Here is a 14,186-nt window from a genome sequence, read left to right as displayed (position 1 = left end):
AAATAATTTAATCAATAAAAAAATTTAGTTAAGAATAAATATTAAAAATACATTTTGCATAAATTAATATTAAAAATAATTAATATTGTACTACTCATAAATAATTTAATCAATACAAAATTTTGTTAACAATAAAATTAAGAAATACTAAATTACAAATTTAATGATGTGTAGGAGAGATAAATATTGGTGGGGTATAGGGTTAAAAATAGGAGAGAGAATGGTGGGGATTATAATTTTTGACCATTGGTGTAGAATAAAAATGACCAAGAAAATGCCCATGGAGAGGAGGAGTGAGAAAGTGGTTAGAGAGAGATTGGGCAACAAGAAAAATGCCCATTAGTGGCAATGCTCTTAACCCCTTTTTTATTTTTATTTTTTTTATTTTAAAAAAAAAAAATTCAAAATTTCATATACAGTATTCTAACGTGGCTAAAATTATTCACACCTGCGCTGAATTCACTTTCACAAGACTCAACGCCGAACTCCAACGCACGGCCGTGCCTACCACCGCACCACCTAATTTCCTCCTGGTGAGCGCCACTGTCTAAGCTTTGTTTCGTTAGTTTTTGGTTTACATATTCACTCTCCAACCAATAACCTTAGGGATTCTTCTTATTGTTTATGTGAAATCAAGGTTTCCGATGATATTGTTGTTCAACCTCTGTATAATATATGTAGAAGAAGTTTTTAATTGATTTTTTTTTGGTCGATTCGATTCAAGTCGAAGAAATTATGATGTTTTAGGGCAATAATTATGTCCAAATGATGTGAAGTCATTCGAATCACACTTAATTTATTTATTCGAATTGTACTTAATTAAGTAAAGATTAAAATGATTTTTATCAAATTAAGCAAAATTTATATTGAATTTGAAACCATGTGTATTGGGTGATTCTTCAATTTAGGTGGTTTGCCTAAATGGTATTTTATTTCTTGGTAGTTGCTGGAGTTAGTAAAAGGAGTAGAAAACTATATATGTAGTTTATTTAGCTTACATTATACGCCATACCATCTGGTAATTTTGATGGTGTGATACACTTTGCACCACAATCAAACCTTGGAATCTTTAATTCCATAGTGCCCTTCATCTCCATTTAATAGTCACTTTGCAATTGAGCCTAATTCGATAATTGAGTCAAATTTAGTTGCTAATGTGTTGCAGGCTTTAATTTATATAACCCTTCATGGCCCAATGACCCATTTGGTAGCTTGTAATAAAATGTGGTAAATGGGAATGATTTTTAGTTTAATTTAGTATAAAATACAATTTATAAACTTCTTAGGTGCACAACTCACCCCTCAAACTTCTGTTTTCTTCTTATTTATCCATTTCCATGATTCCATCCATTACCGTTTGAGAGGTGGTATTAGGTGGAATGAGTATTTAGGAAGAAAATAGACAATTTGGAGGTCATCTTGAGTGATCATGGGAGTGAACATTGATTTTTGTTCCACATTTACACACAATTTTATTCCCATTACCATGGTTTATAACCAGGTACCAATGGGTCGTGAATGTTTGGAAGGAAGGACCTTTTCTCTCTCGATCGGGCTTAGTGTTTGAAAAAGCGCGCACGCCTAAGGTGCTGAGGCGCAAGGCGATCAGGGGTGAACGCTTAATTAGGTCTCGACGAGGCGTTTTGGGTTAGGCGCACAAAAAGCACCCGAGGCGCACATGAGGCAAACTTCAGCCAAAATTATTTAACTAAGAGGCTCACTGAGGCGTACCTAGGCACAGCAGATCCCCTCTCGCTTCAGTGCGCCTTGAGCTGTTTTATACATTGGTCAGGGTGCTGCCCTTCTGCCTTGGCTAAGGGACTGTAAACCTTTGGTGAACTTGAGCTAAGCACCCTTGTGAAGCTCAAACTCGAACTTGTTGAACTCTGGTTTTAATCAAGTTGGCTATGCTTCTCATCTTAGTGAGAGTACATTGTTAAGGCTTGAGGCATAGGAGAAGTTAAAAAGTTTATTGGACTAGGTTTTATTTTATTTTTATTTATTTAATTTTTTTTGTTTGTTTAATCCATTCGACAGTAATTAAGTGCCTTTTTGCCCCTTTAATTTAGTAATTTATATACCTCTGTTTCACATTATGTGCAACAAATGAGTTTGCACCGTAGGCAAAAGGTTTTTGGGAGTGTTGCACGGAGAGAAAAAGGTAGTGGTGCATGTGATGAGAGAGATAGAGAGAAATGACAACTTAATCTGTTGCACATAAGTAAATGTTGCGCATAATATGAAATGGAGGTGATAATTTCATTTTTCTAGTTTTACAATTATCATATTTTGGTAACAAATGGCTTGTATTGGATTTTTAGCTACAGATTGAGAAATAAACGGCTCTCAGCTTGAAGATTGAGTATATAGGACAATCTAGATCACAGTAGCAATGACGGAGGTATCTTATATTCTTGCTTATGCTTATAAATTATTTCTGTACTGTCCTTTGAAATCTTTGCTTTTGTGCTACTCGACCACCTTTGGTTCTTTATTCTGAAGCTTCTTATGGGATCATTGACAGTATTGGGTGAGCCAGGGCAAGCATTGGTGTGACTTTTGCAAAATATTTATAACAAATAATCCATCAACGATTAGAAATCATGAAATGGGGCAGCGTCATAAGGATAGTGTGTCCAAGCGTCTTGTTGATATGCGCAAAGAAAAGGCTGCTAAGGAGAAGCAAGAAAAGGAAGATGCTCGTACATTGCAGCAAATTGAAGCTGTAATGATCTATGCACTAACACTACTGCACTACATTATTGCCCACTTTCTGTTGTTTGGCGATTGCATCTAATATCTCTTTCTCTCTCTTTATCTAAATTATTGTTCTTCCTGCATGTCTTTGACAGAAAGCTACACGCAGTTATCAGAAAGATATAGCATCTCAAGAGAGCAAGCAATCACAAGCCCCTGCTGATTTTCTTGCTCGTGACACAGGTACTGCTCTTGGCAAGTGGCAACTCACAACATTATGATGGCTTTTTCTTTCTTGCTTTTTATACTTTGTATTCCTTTGTGTTTGTGTTCTTGAAAAAGGTATGGATGACCCTTAGTGCATCCTCTATTCCTCTTGCTTGTCATCACAAACTGCTTAGGTAAGATTTGCCAGCCCAAATTTGTTAGTGTGTGATTTCTTTATTTATTTAGGGGGGTGGGGTGGGGTAGCCATGGCAGTAGTTTGTCACTCTAGCCCTTGATAGAATAGTGATCCTTACTGCTATAGGCCATGTCATACTGTTGAATCCGTTCACTAGTCTGCAATTTGAATCATGGACAGTTACACTTTGTGCTGTTTGAAATCATTATCTTCTTTATTAGGTGGACAGGACAAGAAATTAATCTCTCTTCTTTAAAAGAGTTCTGAACAAAGGTTATACACATCATCAATATTGATTGAAGAAGAATGAAGAATGAATAGTTTAGATTCTTTTCTTAAAACTGTTTCTTGTTTGGGTAGAGAGGATGCGAGATAGGCTGACCATTCACAACCTTGTGGCTTAAGGCTCTTAAGTCTTAATAACATATCTTTAAGGCTATACTTAACTCTTAAAGAAACTTGCCTGCAAGCTGCAACACTGAGTTTGTTATTACTTCATCCGTCCCAGACTAGTTTTTACACTTATTTACCGCATAGTTTTAGATGATAAGTTGTTTGGTTATTAGTTGTCATTTTTGTTGAAGTAGATATGAAAGGAGATAGTTTGGTGTTAGTTTATTTACTCCCCCCGTCCCTAAAAGAACGACCCTTTTGGGCATTTTTCACAGGTATTAAGAAACTTAAGTGGGAAGTACAAAGTGTATGGGGAAGCTAATAAAAGTACATTGAAAAGGTAAATTTACATAGGGTTTGTAAAAAAGTAGAGAGAAAAAGTACTAAAAGTTAATGAAAAAAAGCAAAATTTACATTGGAAATCTAATTTTACACAAATATTATTGCAAAATGGGGGGTATTTTAATGCAAATGGGATGAACATTTTGGGACTAAAATTAGGCCAAAAGGGACGTTCTTTTAGGGATAAAGGGAGTAAAATAATAGATGAGATAGAAAATGTTAGGGAATTTTGTATTAAATTTGAGAGAGAATAAGCCCTAACTTATAAGTTGTGGAAAGAGGGATGTAATAAAATAATAGTGGGAACTTTCCTAAAAGTAAGTGTAAAATTTAATTTGAGACAAATGAAAAAGGGAAGTGTAAAATCTAATCTAGAATGGAGGGAGAAATTTCTTTAATTTATATTGAAACCCTTCTGTTAAGGTCTTTATAAGTGTACCTGATTTCTGCTTGTTTTTGGAAGAAAACAAGTTTAGGTAAAGATTAATAATTTCAGATTAGTTTAGATTTCTAATATGGGTTTATAAAGGCTCTCAAATTCAATATGCAGCTAAATTAAGTTACGAGACAAGTGGAAATTTGGTTATTAGGACGCACCCTAAGAAATTTATTGTGATGTTTGAGATTAGTTAGTGAAGAGAATTGTAATTTTGAATGGATTTGAGGGTATCCATACATATTTTCTGGATTAAGCCAACCTGTTAACTATCTGAATATTAGGTTTTTTGTTTTGAAGGAAACTGTTGGATGAATGTCATGAATTAATATAAATGATTATTCTTTCTGCCTAATTTAAACTTCTGCTAACTAGTTCTTTATGTAGGATGAAGGAGGATTGCACATCCCATGATCAACTATTGCAGATTCCTTTGTTTTCTTCTAGGAATAGTATTAGTGATAGGCTTGCTAACTCGGGCTTAATGCAATTCTCCTGTCATCATCCCAATTTAAAAGAGGGGCTGAAAATAAGCAGGTATTCGTTTGTGAGTCCCAGGATACATCTTCTCAGACATGTTCTGAAATGATTTGCTTACTTATTTTCTTTGGGAATGTGTTATGTTATTACTGTCAGGAATTAATTATGTCGCAACCCCCGAGAGTTTTTTTTTTTTGTTTTTTTGTTCCCTCTAGGGTTTTCCCTTAGGAGGGTTTTTCCTAGCCTCCATTGCTATGTTTTTCAATTTTTTTTTTAAGGTTTTTCTTCTCTCCTCTCCCTTTTCTTTCCGTCTCTACCATCTCTTTTCCTCTTTGTATCAGTTGTGAATCTTTGTAGGGCCTCCAATGGTGTTCTTACTGGTGGTAAACCCTAAAAACCTTTAAATTGCTTTCAATAAATAGATCTCATCCTTGAGATGATGATTTTCTCTCTTGAGTTTTTTTTTTTTTATTTTATTTATTTTTTATTTTATTTTATTTTTTTAAATGTTTCTATGGCGAGAGTTGAAGATCTAGGGTTTCATAATCTCTACAAGCCGAATAAGTGCGAACTTAGAGATTGTATTACTTAAGATGAAATTTTTAAAAAGGCGATTGTCAATCAAATCTATGATGTATTTAGTTTTAAAGTGCGTACTTGTGTTGATATTTTTTGATTTCTTAGAGAGTGAGGGATAGCTCAAGTGGTTAGAGCTTTCCTCCCGACCCCGCCCTTGTGGCTCTCTAAACACCCAAAAAAAAAAAAATTGATTTCTTAGTTATTATATGTAAGTGTCGTTTGGCTGTATTTTATTAATGAAATCCATTTTTCTTCTTGTCAAAATATATATATATATATATATATATATATATATATATATATATATATATATATATATATATATATATGTCACAACCCCTAATGTACTAGGTTGCAGGGCTAATAATGCTTAACAAATACCACCAAGACTTTCTTTTTTCTTTGAACCACAAAAAAAAAAAAAAAAAAAAAAAAAAAAAAAAAAAAAGTGATTCACAACACATCAACTTTAATTTCCCTAACCTTCTAATTTTTGTTACTTTGTCCTTTATACAGCATTAAATATTTTTTATATATGCTTGCTCTGGAAGGTTCTGTCATTGTTACCATATCTGATGCATTGCTTAAATATATCCTGTTCCTCTTTCAATAATATTCTTTGATTTGATGGCAGCTTGGGAATACAACAGCGCTACAGGGTACTATTATGATCAACATACTGGCATTCAGTATGATCCAAAGTCTGGTTTCTACTACAGTGATGACCTAGGTAAAGAGTTGAACGAATTGTTGGTTTTGAGTTTTATTGCATTTCCATTTCCTTTTGCCACAGCTCTTAATACCTTTGATCTAATTGTTATCTTTTTCTTTTGTAATTTGTAATAACCAGGTAATTGGGTTACACAAGAAGAGGCATTTGCAGCTGCTAAGAAATCTGCTGGTACTAAACAAAAGGTGCCCTTGAAAAAGCCTTTGGCTGCTTCTACATCAGGTCAACCTGTTGAAAAGAAAGAGGGTGCACCCGGGCCTGTTGTTTCAGGGTCTATAAATCCTACAAGATCAGTAAAAGGTGCTCAGTCATCACTTGCTGTTGGAAAGAGGAAGCGACCTGAAAAGCCAAAGGCCGTATCTGCTGAAGAAGCAGCTGCACTTAGAGCAAGGGAGGCAGCTCGGAAGAGGGTGGAAGATAGAGAAAAGAATATGCTTGGACTTTATGGTCATTGATATTCACACAATAGCTGTAGCAATTGCTTTCCTCATGTTTAGAAGAAGAGCTCTGTTTTAGATGGCTTAAGGTGTGGTCTATTTTTAGATGGCTAAAGGTAATTGTACCATTGCCTTCTCTTCATTTTCTCGAGTTCAACACTTACCTTGAGAATCCCATCATCTATACATTGATTGCATTTGTTGATATATGGCTGGATGCTTACTTGAAGTTTTTATTCCCTTGCTTGGTTAGATTTGCTTTGCGAATAGAGTAAACGACCCAGTTGTAATATTCATCAATCATCTACTGAAGTATGCAGTGCCTTTATCACAGAATATACTGCGAAGAATGAACGCTTGTAATGTATGGAGTAATTATTTGTGATTGTGGCATGTAGTGTGCAGTGTCCTTTGTTATTTTACAATGCAAAATGAAAAATATCCCATGCTTGCAGCTGATTTATACCGTGGTTATAGGTAGCAGACAGTCAATTGGCCAGAGGCTCCTCAATTAAGTCTATTGTATTTGAAAACGTTCTTCTTTTTGTGATGCGTAATTATCTAGAAGCACCTATTTTTCAAGTTATAGGATAAAGCAAGCAGGAGTTGTATTGCAGTTAGTGCTGTAGATCTAGAAAATGTTAAATTTGCATTTTTGATTGATTTAATTGCTAACTTTACTCATCAGACTCATCACAACTAACAAGCACATAGTCATTATGTCTGAAAATCTGAAATGCATGAAACAGAATCAGTTTTAGGTGCTGATCTGATTTGCACAATTTGGATTCAAATCATTGGGAGGCTGATATGAGGCTCCAAAGTGTGCTATTATTCTACTCTTGCTCAGGTGAGGCTATCTTTGCATATTCTAATAAACTGGAAATCGAGGGAGATGATCTCGCTTGTGATAAGAGGATGTCTAACCCTGATGCATTGAATTGGAGAACCCAGCTGATATCGTTTGTGGTTTGATGGCGGTAAACATTGTTGAATATTGTTGCAGATCTACAGCACTAACTGCAATACAACTCCTGCTTGCTTTATCCTATAACTTGAAAAATAGGATAAAGCAAGCATCGTTTAAGTCGCAACTATTTTTCAAGTTATAGGATAAAGCAAGCATCGTTTAACTCGCAACTATTTTTGTCATCCTCCCTTATATGTTTTTTTGTCACCATTTCTTCATCTCTATCGCATTTCTTCATCTCTACTCTCGCATTTACATGCTTGCGTTCTAAACTCTCATCATCATCTTTTTAACGTCGTCTTATCCAAGTGAAGTCAAGACACATTTGGCATGACAATTTGGTACCCAAAATGGTGTTAATCGACCCTTATTCAGTATTCATGGTTACATCCAATTCTGATGACATGACCATTGAGTAGTTCAAAACGTGTCCTATTAGAAGGCTTAGCAGGAGTTGGGCATCCTATAAGGAAAACCAATGCCAAGTTGATGGTTGCTGCGGATTTTCATTAAAAGCCTTTAAAAGGAGTTAATTTCAGCGAAGAGTGCTCGAGTCCAAGGTGCAACCAGATAGGAAGCTTCTACATGGCTAGTCTAGAAATGCAGGCAAGGAGACATAGACCACGAAATTTACAACGTCCATGACACTACGACTTGAAGACAAAGCAGAAGACGATTTTGAGCCACAAAAGAACACTGAAGTGGTCGAGTCAAATATTGTTGCTCCAAAGTTGTCCATGTTGAAGGTTTAGAATGCCTACGTATTGAATATGTTGAAGAAACGCCCCATAGCACCAATTCCAGTAAAGACTAAAGCCTAAAAAGATTATGGACATCACAAGGGTGCCATGAAAACTCAATATACTAGTAGCACCAACCACCAACTCACCAAGTCTATATGATGAAAATACTACCCATATGAGCGCGACAACCACTAGAAGCAGAGATATGGTAGGTGCCTATCACTAACTTAATAAGGCCGTGATGCTGTGATGTGATCACAAATACAATGCCGTGATGTCTTATACAGTTACACTCCGCAACATACTTGTAGGTAGCCTAAGACACATAACCATCCAAATCAGTTACAAAATGTTCATAATGTGAAAGAATTTGGAGAAGGTGCTGATTATCACCCTGTACATTCAATAATATGGGTAACATTGATATTGATGAAATCATCAATGCCCTTCAATCACAATCTTGAAGCAATAGTTAGTCTAGTGGTTGCACAAAAGTACGCTAACAAAAGGAAAGGATTAGTCTAGGTGATGTGACTTCCACCATGACCTTGGACACAGAACTGAAGATTGCATCACCCTCAAAGAAGTGGCCACCTTCTTACTAAGAAGGATCATCGAAAAGACTTGCTTCAATAAAAACGGAAGCAATTTATGTACTACCAAAATTCAATTTTCTGTTTGGTTTGTACATATATTTTCAGACATCCTGCATTTACAGAGAAGCAGAAGAGTATAGTAACAGCAAATCTCCGACATGGTAGCTAAGTGGCTAAAGCTCCAAATTAAAACACATAACAAAGTGTGAGATGCTCAATGAAAGCATAGCTATAGACAAGCTTCCAACTGTGAAAGCACTGGTTACACCATGCCACGGCTTTCCCAAAAAACTCTCAATCAATTGTTTCTTCAGGCACTTAAACTAGTACCATCAGAGCACTGATACTTATCGAACAATCAAGCTACCAAAAAATCTTGCAGATATATTTCATGTTCAGGAAGGTCTTCATAAAGGTAAGAAGTTTCATGTTTTTTCATCTGGAAGGCCAATACGTCTAGGACTTCATATATTAGTGAACCTTCTGGATGACATCTTTCTTCCACACCAAATATGTGATTCTTTCCACCAACTTGGATAAGGCTTTGCCCAGGAAATTTCTTCACTTTGTTGCATTTCATTAGTTCTCTAACTTTAGATACACCATCCCATTTTCCTGCTGAAGCATACATATTTGCCATTTCCACATAGGAAACAGCAGCTTGAGGTTCCAGTCGACATAGATGATAAGCAACATGCTCACCAATCTCAACATTTTGGTGTATTTTACAGCCATTGATCAATGCACCCCATATGGCAGCGTCAGGGTCATAGGGCATGCTTTTGATGAACTCTAATGCTTCTTTGAACTTTCCCTTGCGCCCAAGAAGGTCAACCATGCAGGAGTAATGCTCCAACCCAGGATTTAAATTATATACTCTGGTCATCAGATCAAAATACTCCATTCCTTTATCCAGGAAACCTGCGTGAATGCAGGCTTGTAGAATGGCAAGAAATGTTATGTGGTTTGGTTTCAAACCTAGCTCAACCATTTTGTAGAAAAGCTCCAAAGCCTCTATAAATTCTCCATTTAATGCAAGCCCAGAGATCATTGTGGTCCAAGAGACAACTGTTTTTGAAGGAATTGAGTAAAATACTTCTTTAGCTTTATCGACATGTCCACATTTAGCATACATGTCAACAACTGAGTTACACACCATAACATTACCTCTAAGCCCGTTAGAACAGGCATAATCATCAAGCCATTTGCCAAGTTCAAGCGAACCTGTTTGACCGCAGCTTGACAGCAAAGATAGAAGAGTGACAACATCAGGTTTTTCACCTGCCCTTTCCATATCCAAAAACAAGGAATATGCCTTGTCTAAACATCCTTTCACTGCATAACAACTTATCATTGCGGTCCAGGAGATACATGTTTTATATGTCATAAACTGAAACAAGTGCCATGCTGAATCAATATCTCCACACTTCGAGTACATTGTTAGCAATGTGTTGGCCACAGCAACATCATACTCGCAACCAAACTGAATCACGTGGGAATGAATTAGCTTGCCGTGAGATAAACCATCAGGCAGCACACACGAAGATAAAAGACTTAGAAATGTGCTTATATCAGGTTTATGTCCATCATTAGACATGCACCGGTATAAATGTAATGTATTATAATAATTCCCGACTAAAGCATGTCCAGCAATCAGAGAATTCCACGAAACAATTGTCCTCGATTCAGAGTATATTCCATCAAACATGCCCTCAGCAGAAACCAAGTCCCCACATTTACTATAACAAGAAATCAAAGTATTAACCAAAGAAACATCATTCAACATCCCAACACGAATTCCGAATGCATGAACACCTTTAACCAGATTAACATCCTTCAACTCAACAACAGATTGTGTCAATCCTATGATAGTGATAAAATCAGGGACAAACCCCAGCAGTCTCATTTCCCTAAAAAGTACTAAAAATCTATCCACAGAACCCAACTGAGCAAAACCCAGAAGCATTGCATTCCACAAAGTCACATCTCTTTTAGGCATTTTCTCGAACACCTTGTGTGCAAAATCCAATTCGTTACATTTAACATACATATTGATAACTGCAGTACCAACAAAAATATCCGACCAAAAGGGTGATTTGAAAACATGGGCATGAATTGATTGAGATAGTTTAAGGTCTGAAATCTTTGCACAAGCTTTAGCAACAAAGGGAAAGGTCAGATTATCTAGGGATGAATCAGTTTGTTTCATTTGGCGAAAGAGTAAAAGGGCTTTGTGAGAGTAGCCATTGTTGACAGCTTCTCTGATCTGGGAGTTCCAATTTCCAACGGTTGGATACTTTGAAAATTGGTTGAGCAATGGGGTCATTGAAGGTCTTACCATTTGTCATTATTTTTGTTGGCATATAGAAGGTATATGGGCAATTAGCCGAGCTGAATGATAACCATAAATACATATCATATAGGGAAATTATCAATGGTACACCCAAAGTTCGGGCATTTATCAATGGTACACCTACTTAACTTTAGTTTATCATTGGTACACCCAATGTTACCCACACTCATCTACAGTAACCCTAATGTGAATCAAACGTTAATTTTAGGTTAGTTTTATCAAAATAGAATTAAATTACTAAATTACCCCCTACCCCACATACATTAAATCTATCCCTCCAAACTCCAACTACCTAAATTAAAAACACCCTAATTCAGAAGATCGTTCGTCTTCTTCTTCCTTCTCAGTCTCTCCTCTGTTTATGCTTATGTGAGGTGCCTAAATTGACTCTCGTTTGGAACAAAATTCCTGGGAACTCTGCACTTCATTGTTGACTGTTAAAGGTAAGTGTTGATATGCGCCTTTAAATTTTTGAATTTCGCTTAAAATTGTTTGGTTTTTGGTAGTATATGAACTTTTGTCTAAATGGTTGAAATATGGTTACAATTGCAATTAACTAATTAACTTATTTGAACCACAAACCCCTATCATTCCTGTTGCTAGAAGACCCCTTGCCAGAAGAAGCCATTAAGATTCAAGAAAAAAAAATAACAAAAAAAAAAAAAAAAAGTAAAGAGGGAAATTCGAGTGAAGAAGGAAAAAAGTGAAGAGGGAAAAAAATGAGGAAGGGAAACAATATATACAATTAGAGGGGGTGGGTGGGTTAGTTTAAATAAAAGAGGGAAAGTGAAGAGGGAAAAAAAGAACGGAGTTTTTCAAGTTAAAAAAACCGAAAAAGCCAAAATTAACGTTTAATTAACGTTTGATTAACGTTAGGGTTACTGTAGATGAGTGTTTGAAATCTTGGATGTACCGCTGATAAACAAAAGTTAAGTAGGTGTACCATTGATAAAAGCCCGAACATTGGGTGTACCATTGATAATTTCCCTATCATATAAAATAATTTTAATCAATATGAGAAACACTGCCTTGGGCTTTTTGTAAAAAAAAAAAAAAAAAAAAAAAAAAAAAGTGTATTTAGGTAGGAATTTCGAATTTATAGATAATTTTTTGATGAGAGAAAGAGTGAATTTATTAACTAAAAAGAAAGGTAAAGTATCTAAATTAAAAATTTTATACAGTATATAAAAAGTGATGCATTTTAAAAACAAAAACTTTTGCATGCCCCCGGTTTACAATAATTTTATTGTACATCGAACATTTTTACGAAAAGTGACCCTTTTTTCTTACAAAAGTGTAGGAAATAATTTCAAGCCTTTAAAAATCCCACTAGCTCGAACCCCACTGTGATCATACACTCAAGTACGGTGGCGTCCAAAAGGGAAGAAGATAGAGCAAAAGAGTCGCCAACAAGTTTTTAAGGAACTTGTAAACCGTTCACGAGGTGAAGGTTACATCCCTTAACGATCCAAGAGATCGTCAACTCCATAAGGTCATGAACCAAATAAGGGTTCGGGGATGAAGGTACAAATCCAACCTAAAAGAGATTGAACCTGCCCTAATAATAGGCCTCTACTTTATTCTGATCGTATTCATGTGCGCTTTCTGATTAACATACAATCAATAGGATTAACCCTAAACCTGTTTATCTATGTTGGTTGAAAATAATGCACAAATAAACTATTATTGGCGATCACTTGAATTATAATCAAAGTTAACCTAACAAGATTATTAATTATCTTATTAAGCGTGATTACAAGTACCAAATTCCCTTTAAGCATGCAATAAAAGGTGATCAAGCAATAAAGAATAAATAATCAAGCAACACAATAATAATCAATAAATAATCATAAATAAAATAATCGTCATTAAAATAATAATAATAATAATCATCATAAATTATAACAATTATAATCATAATCATGTTAATATTAAAGCATAATAATAGCAAGATCCTAGGCATGATACTAACAAGATTAATAACAAACCCTAGCATGTCACTAAGCAATAAAAATCAAATCTTTAACCCTAACATGATACTAACAATCATAAATATTAGGAAGAACATAGGAAGCATCATACTTTTAATCGTACTTGATATTAAAGTTACCCTAGACATGATACTAGGAAGATCATAATAACAATATAAACATGATTTCTACATCATAATGTCAATAAATCAATTAAAGTACTTACTTTGATGCTTCGTACCTCTTTCTAATAACAAAATACACACGTTAGTAACTTCAAGGAAAATAATAATCAAAGCAATTAAATTAAATAATTGAAAGAGAGATTTGGGACCAAACCCTCAGAAATTAAAACCTTTCACGTCTAGGGCGAAGGCAACTTCGAATATGGCTAGGTGTATCTAGATCTTGTGAATACGGAATTTTGTATGAAAGAATTGAATGAATGAAAGAATGCTAAAGAATTAATGATTGTTGATGAAAGCTAATTGAAACTAATTGTTGATGAGAATTCGTGAATGAAAGATGATGAATGATGAGAATTGTAGGCAATTCGTGAATGAAAACGGAGTTTTTGATACGATATTTATAGAGAAAATCAGCCAAAAAGATAATTTAACAAAACAGAGTCTGACGCACGCAAAACAAGGTTGGCGCCAACCCTGGCTAGCTGGCGCCAGCCACCAATGGCTAGCGCCTGGCGCCTGGCGCCAATGCCTGGGGTTGGACGCCAAACTGGATTTTAACGCGTTTTCGAAAATCCGATAGATTTACCGTAGTGGAAGATAAAATAATATAATTTCTTCGAAAATGCTATTTGATTTTGATTAAAACTCTGAAAAGTCAACAAAGTCAACTTATCAATGCTAATTGAATTAGGAATGAAAAGAACCTTCTAGAAAATTCTAGAAGACCAAAACCATTTCTAATTGCATTAGGAATGATAAATCATATTAGGCCCTCCCCTAGGTCATTGGGCCGCACATAAAGCTCAAACCGGGCCCAGTTTAGTAAATTGGCCATAATTTCCTCAATATTCATCGGAATTGGGCTTATA

General features: G+C 35.4%; 2 protein-coding genes across 3 annotated transcripts; one reads left to right on the top strand and one right to left on the bottom strand.

The window, feature by feature from the left end:
• The first annotated feature begins 416 nt into the window (after positions 1–416).
• Positions 417–6,890, top strand: LOC145629059 (zinc finger protein ZOP1-like). Of its 2 annotated transcripts, none has more exons than XM_081681535.1 (6): positions 417–533; positions 2,322–2,401; positions 2,525–2,725; positions 2,853–2,940; positions 5,965–6,060; positions 6,181–6,890. In XM_081681535.1, the coding sequence occupies exons 2-6, from the start codon at positions 2,393–2,395 to the stop codon at positions 6,513–6,515; spliced, it is 729 nt and encodes a 242-aa protein (XP_081537661.1). In that variant the 5' UTR covers positions 417–533; positions 2,322–2,392; the 3' UTR covers positions 6,516–6,890. The 2 variants fall into 2 exon arrangements, with proteins under 2 accessions (XP_081537661.1, XP_081537662.1); XM_081681536.1 differs by having other exon boundaries at positions 465–533; positions 2,328–2,401.
• Positions 6,891–8,649: 1,759 nt separating this feature from the next.
• LOC145626870 (pentatricopeptide repeat-containing protein At4g19191, mitochondrial-like) lies at positions 8,650–11,180 on the bottom strand. The gene has a single exon (XM_081679340.1). The coding sequence runs from the start codon at positions 11,145–11,147 to the stop codon at positions 9,165–9,167; it is 1,983 nt and encodes a 660-aa protein (XP_081535466.1). The 5' UTR covers positions 11,148–11,180; the 3' UTR covers positions 8,650–9,164.
• Positions 11,181–14,186: the final 3,006 nt, after the last annotated feature.

Source organism: Chenopodium album, chromosome 4 (genome assembly GCF_948465745.1).
Source record: "Chenopodium album chromosome 4, dcCheAlbu1.1, whole genome shotgun sequence".
In the NCBI taxonomy this organism is placed as follows: Eukaryota; Viridiplantae; Streptophyta; class Magnoliopsida; order Caryophyllales; family Amaranthaceae; genus Chenopodium; species Chenopodium album.
The sequence above is the reverse complement of the archived record's forward strand: the minus strand, read 5'-3'. Positions and strand labels throughout refer to the sequence as shown.

Coding starts and splice junctions, on each gene's coding strand:
- LOC145629059 (XM_081681535.1), top strand. Junction 2,726..2,852: donor CATTGCAGCAAATTGAAGCT/GTAATGATCTAT, acceptor TGTCTTTGACAG/AAAGCTACACGCAGTTATCA. Junction 2,941..5,964: donor TTTTCTTGCTCGTGACACAG/GTACTGCTCTTG, acceptor ATTTGATGGCAG/CTTGGGAATACAACAGCGCT.
- LOC145626870 (XM_081679340.1), bottom strand. CDS start 11,147: ATGGTAAGACCTTCAATGACCCCATTGCTCAACCAATTTTCAAAGTAT.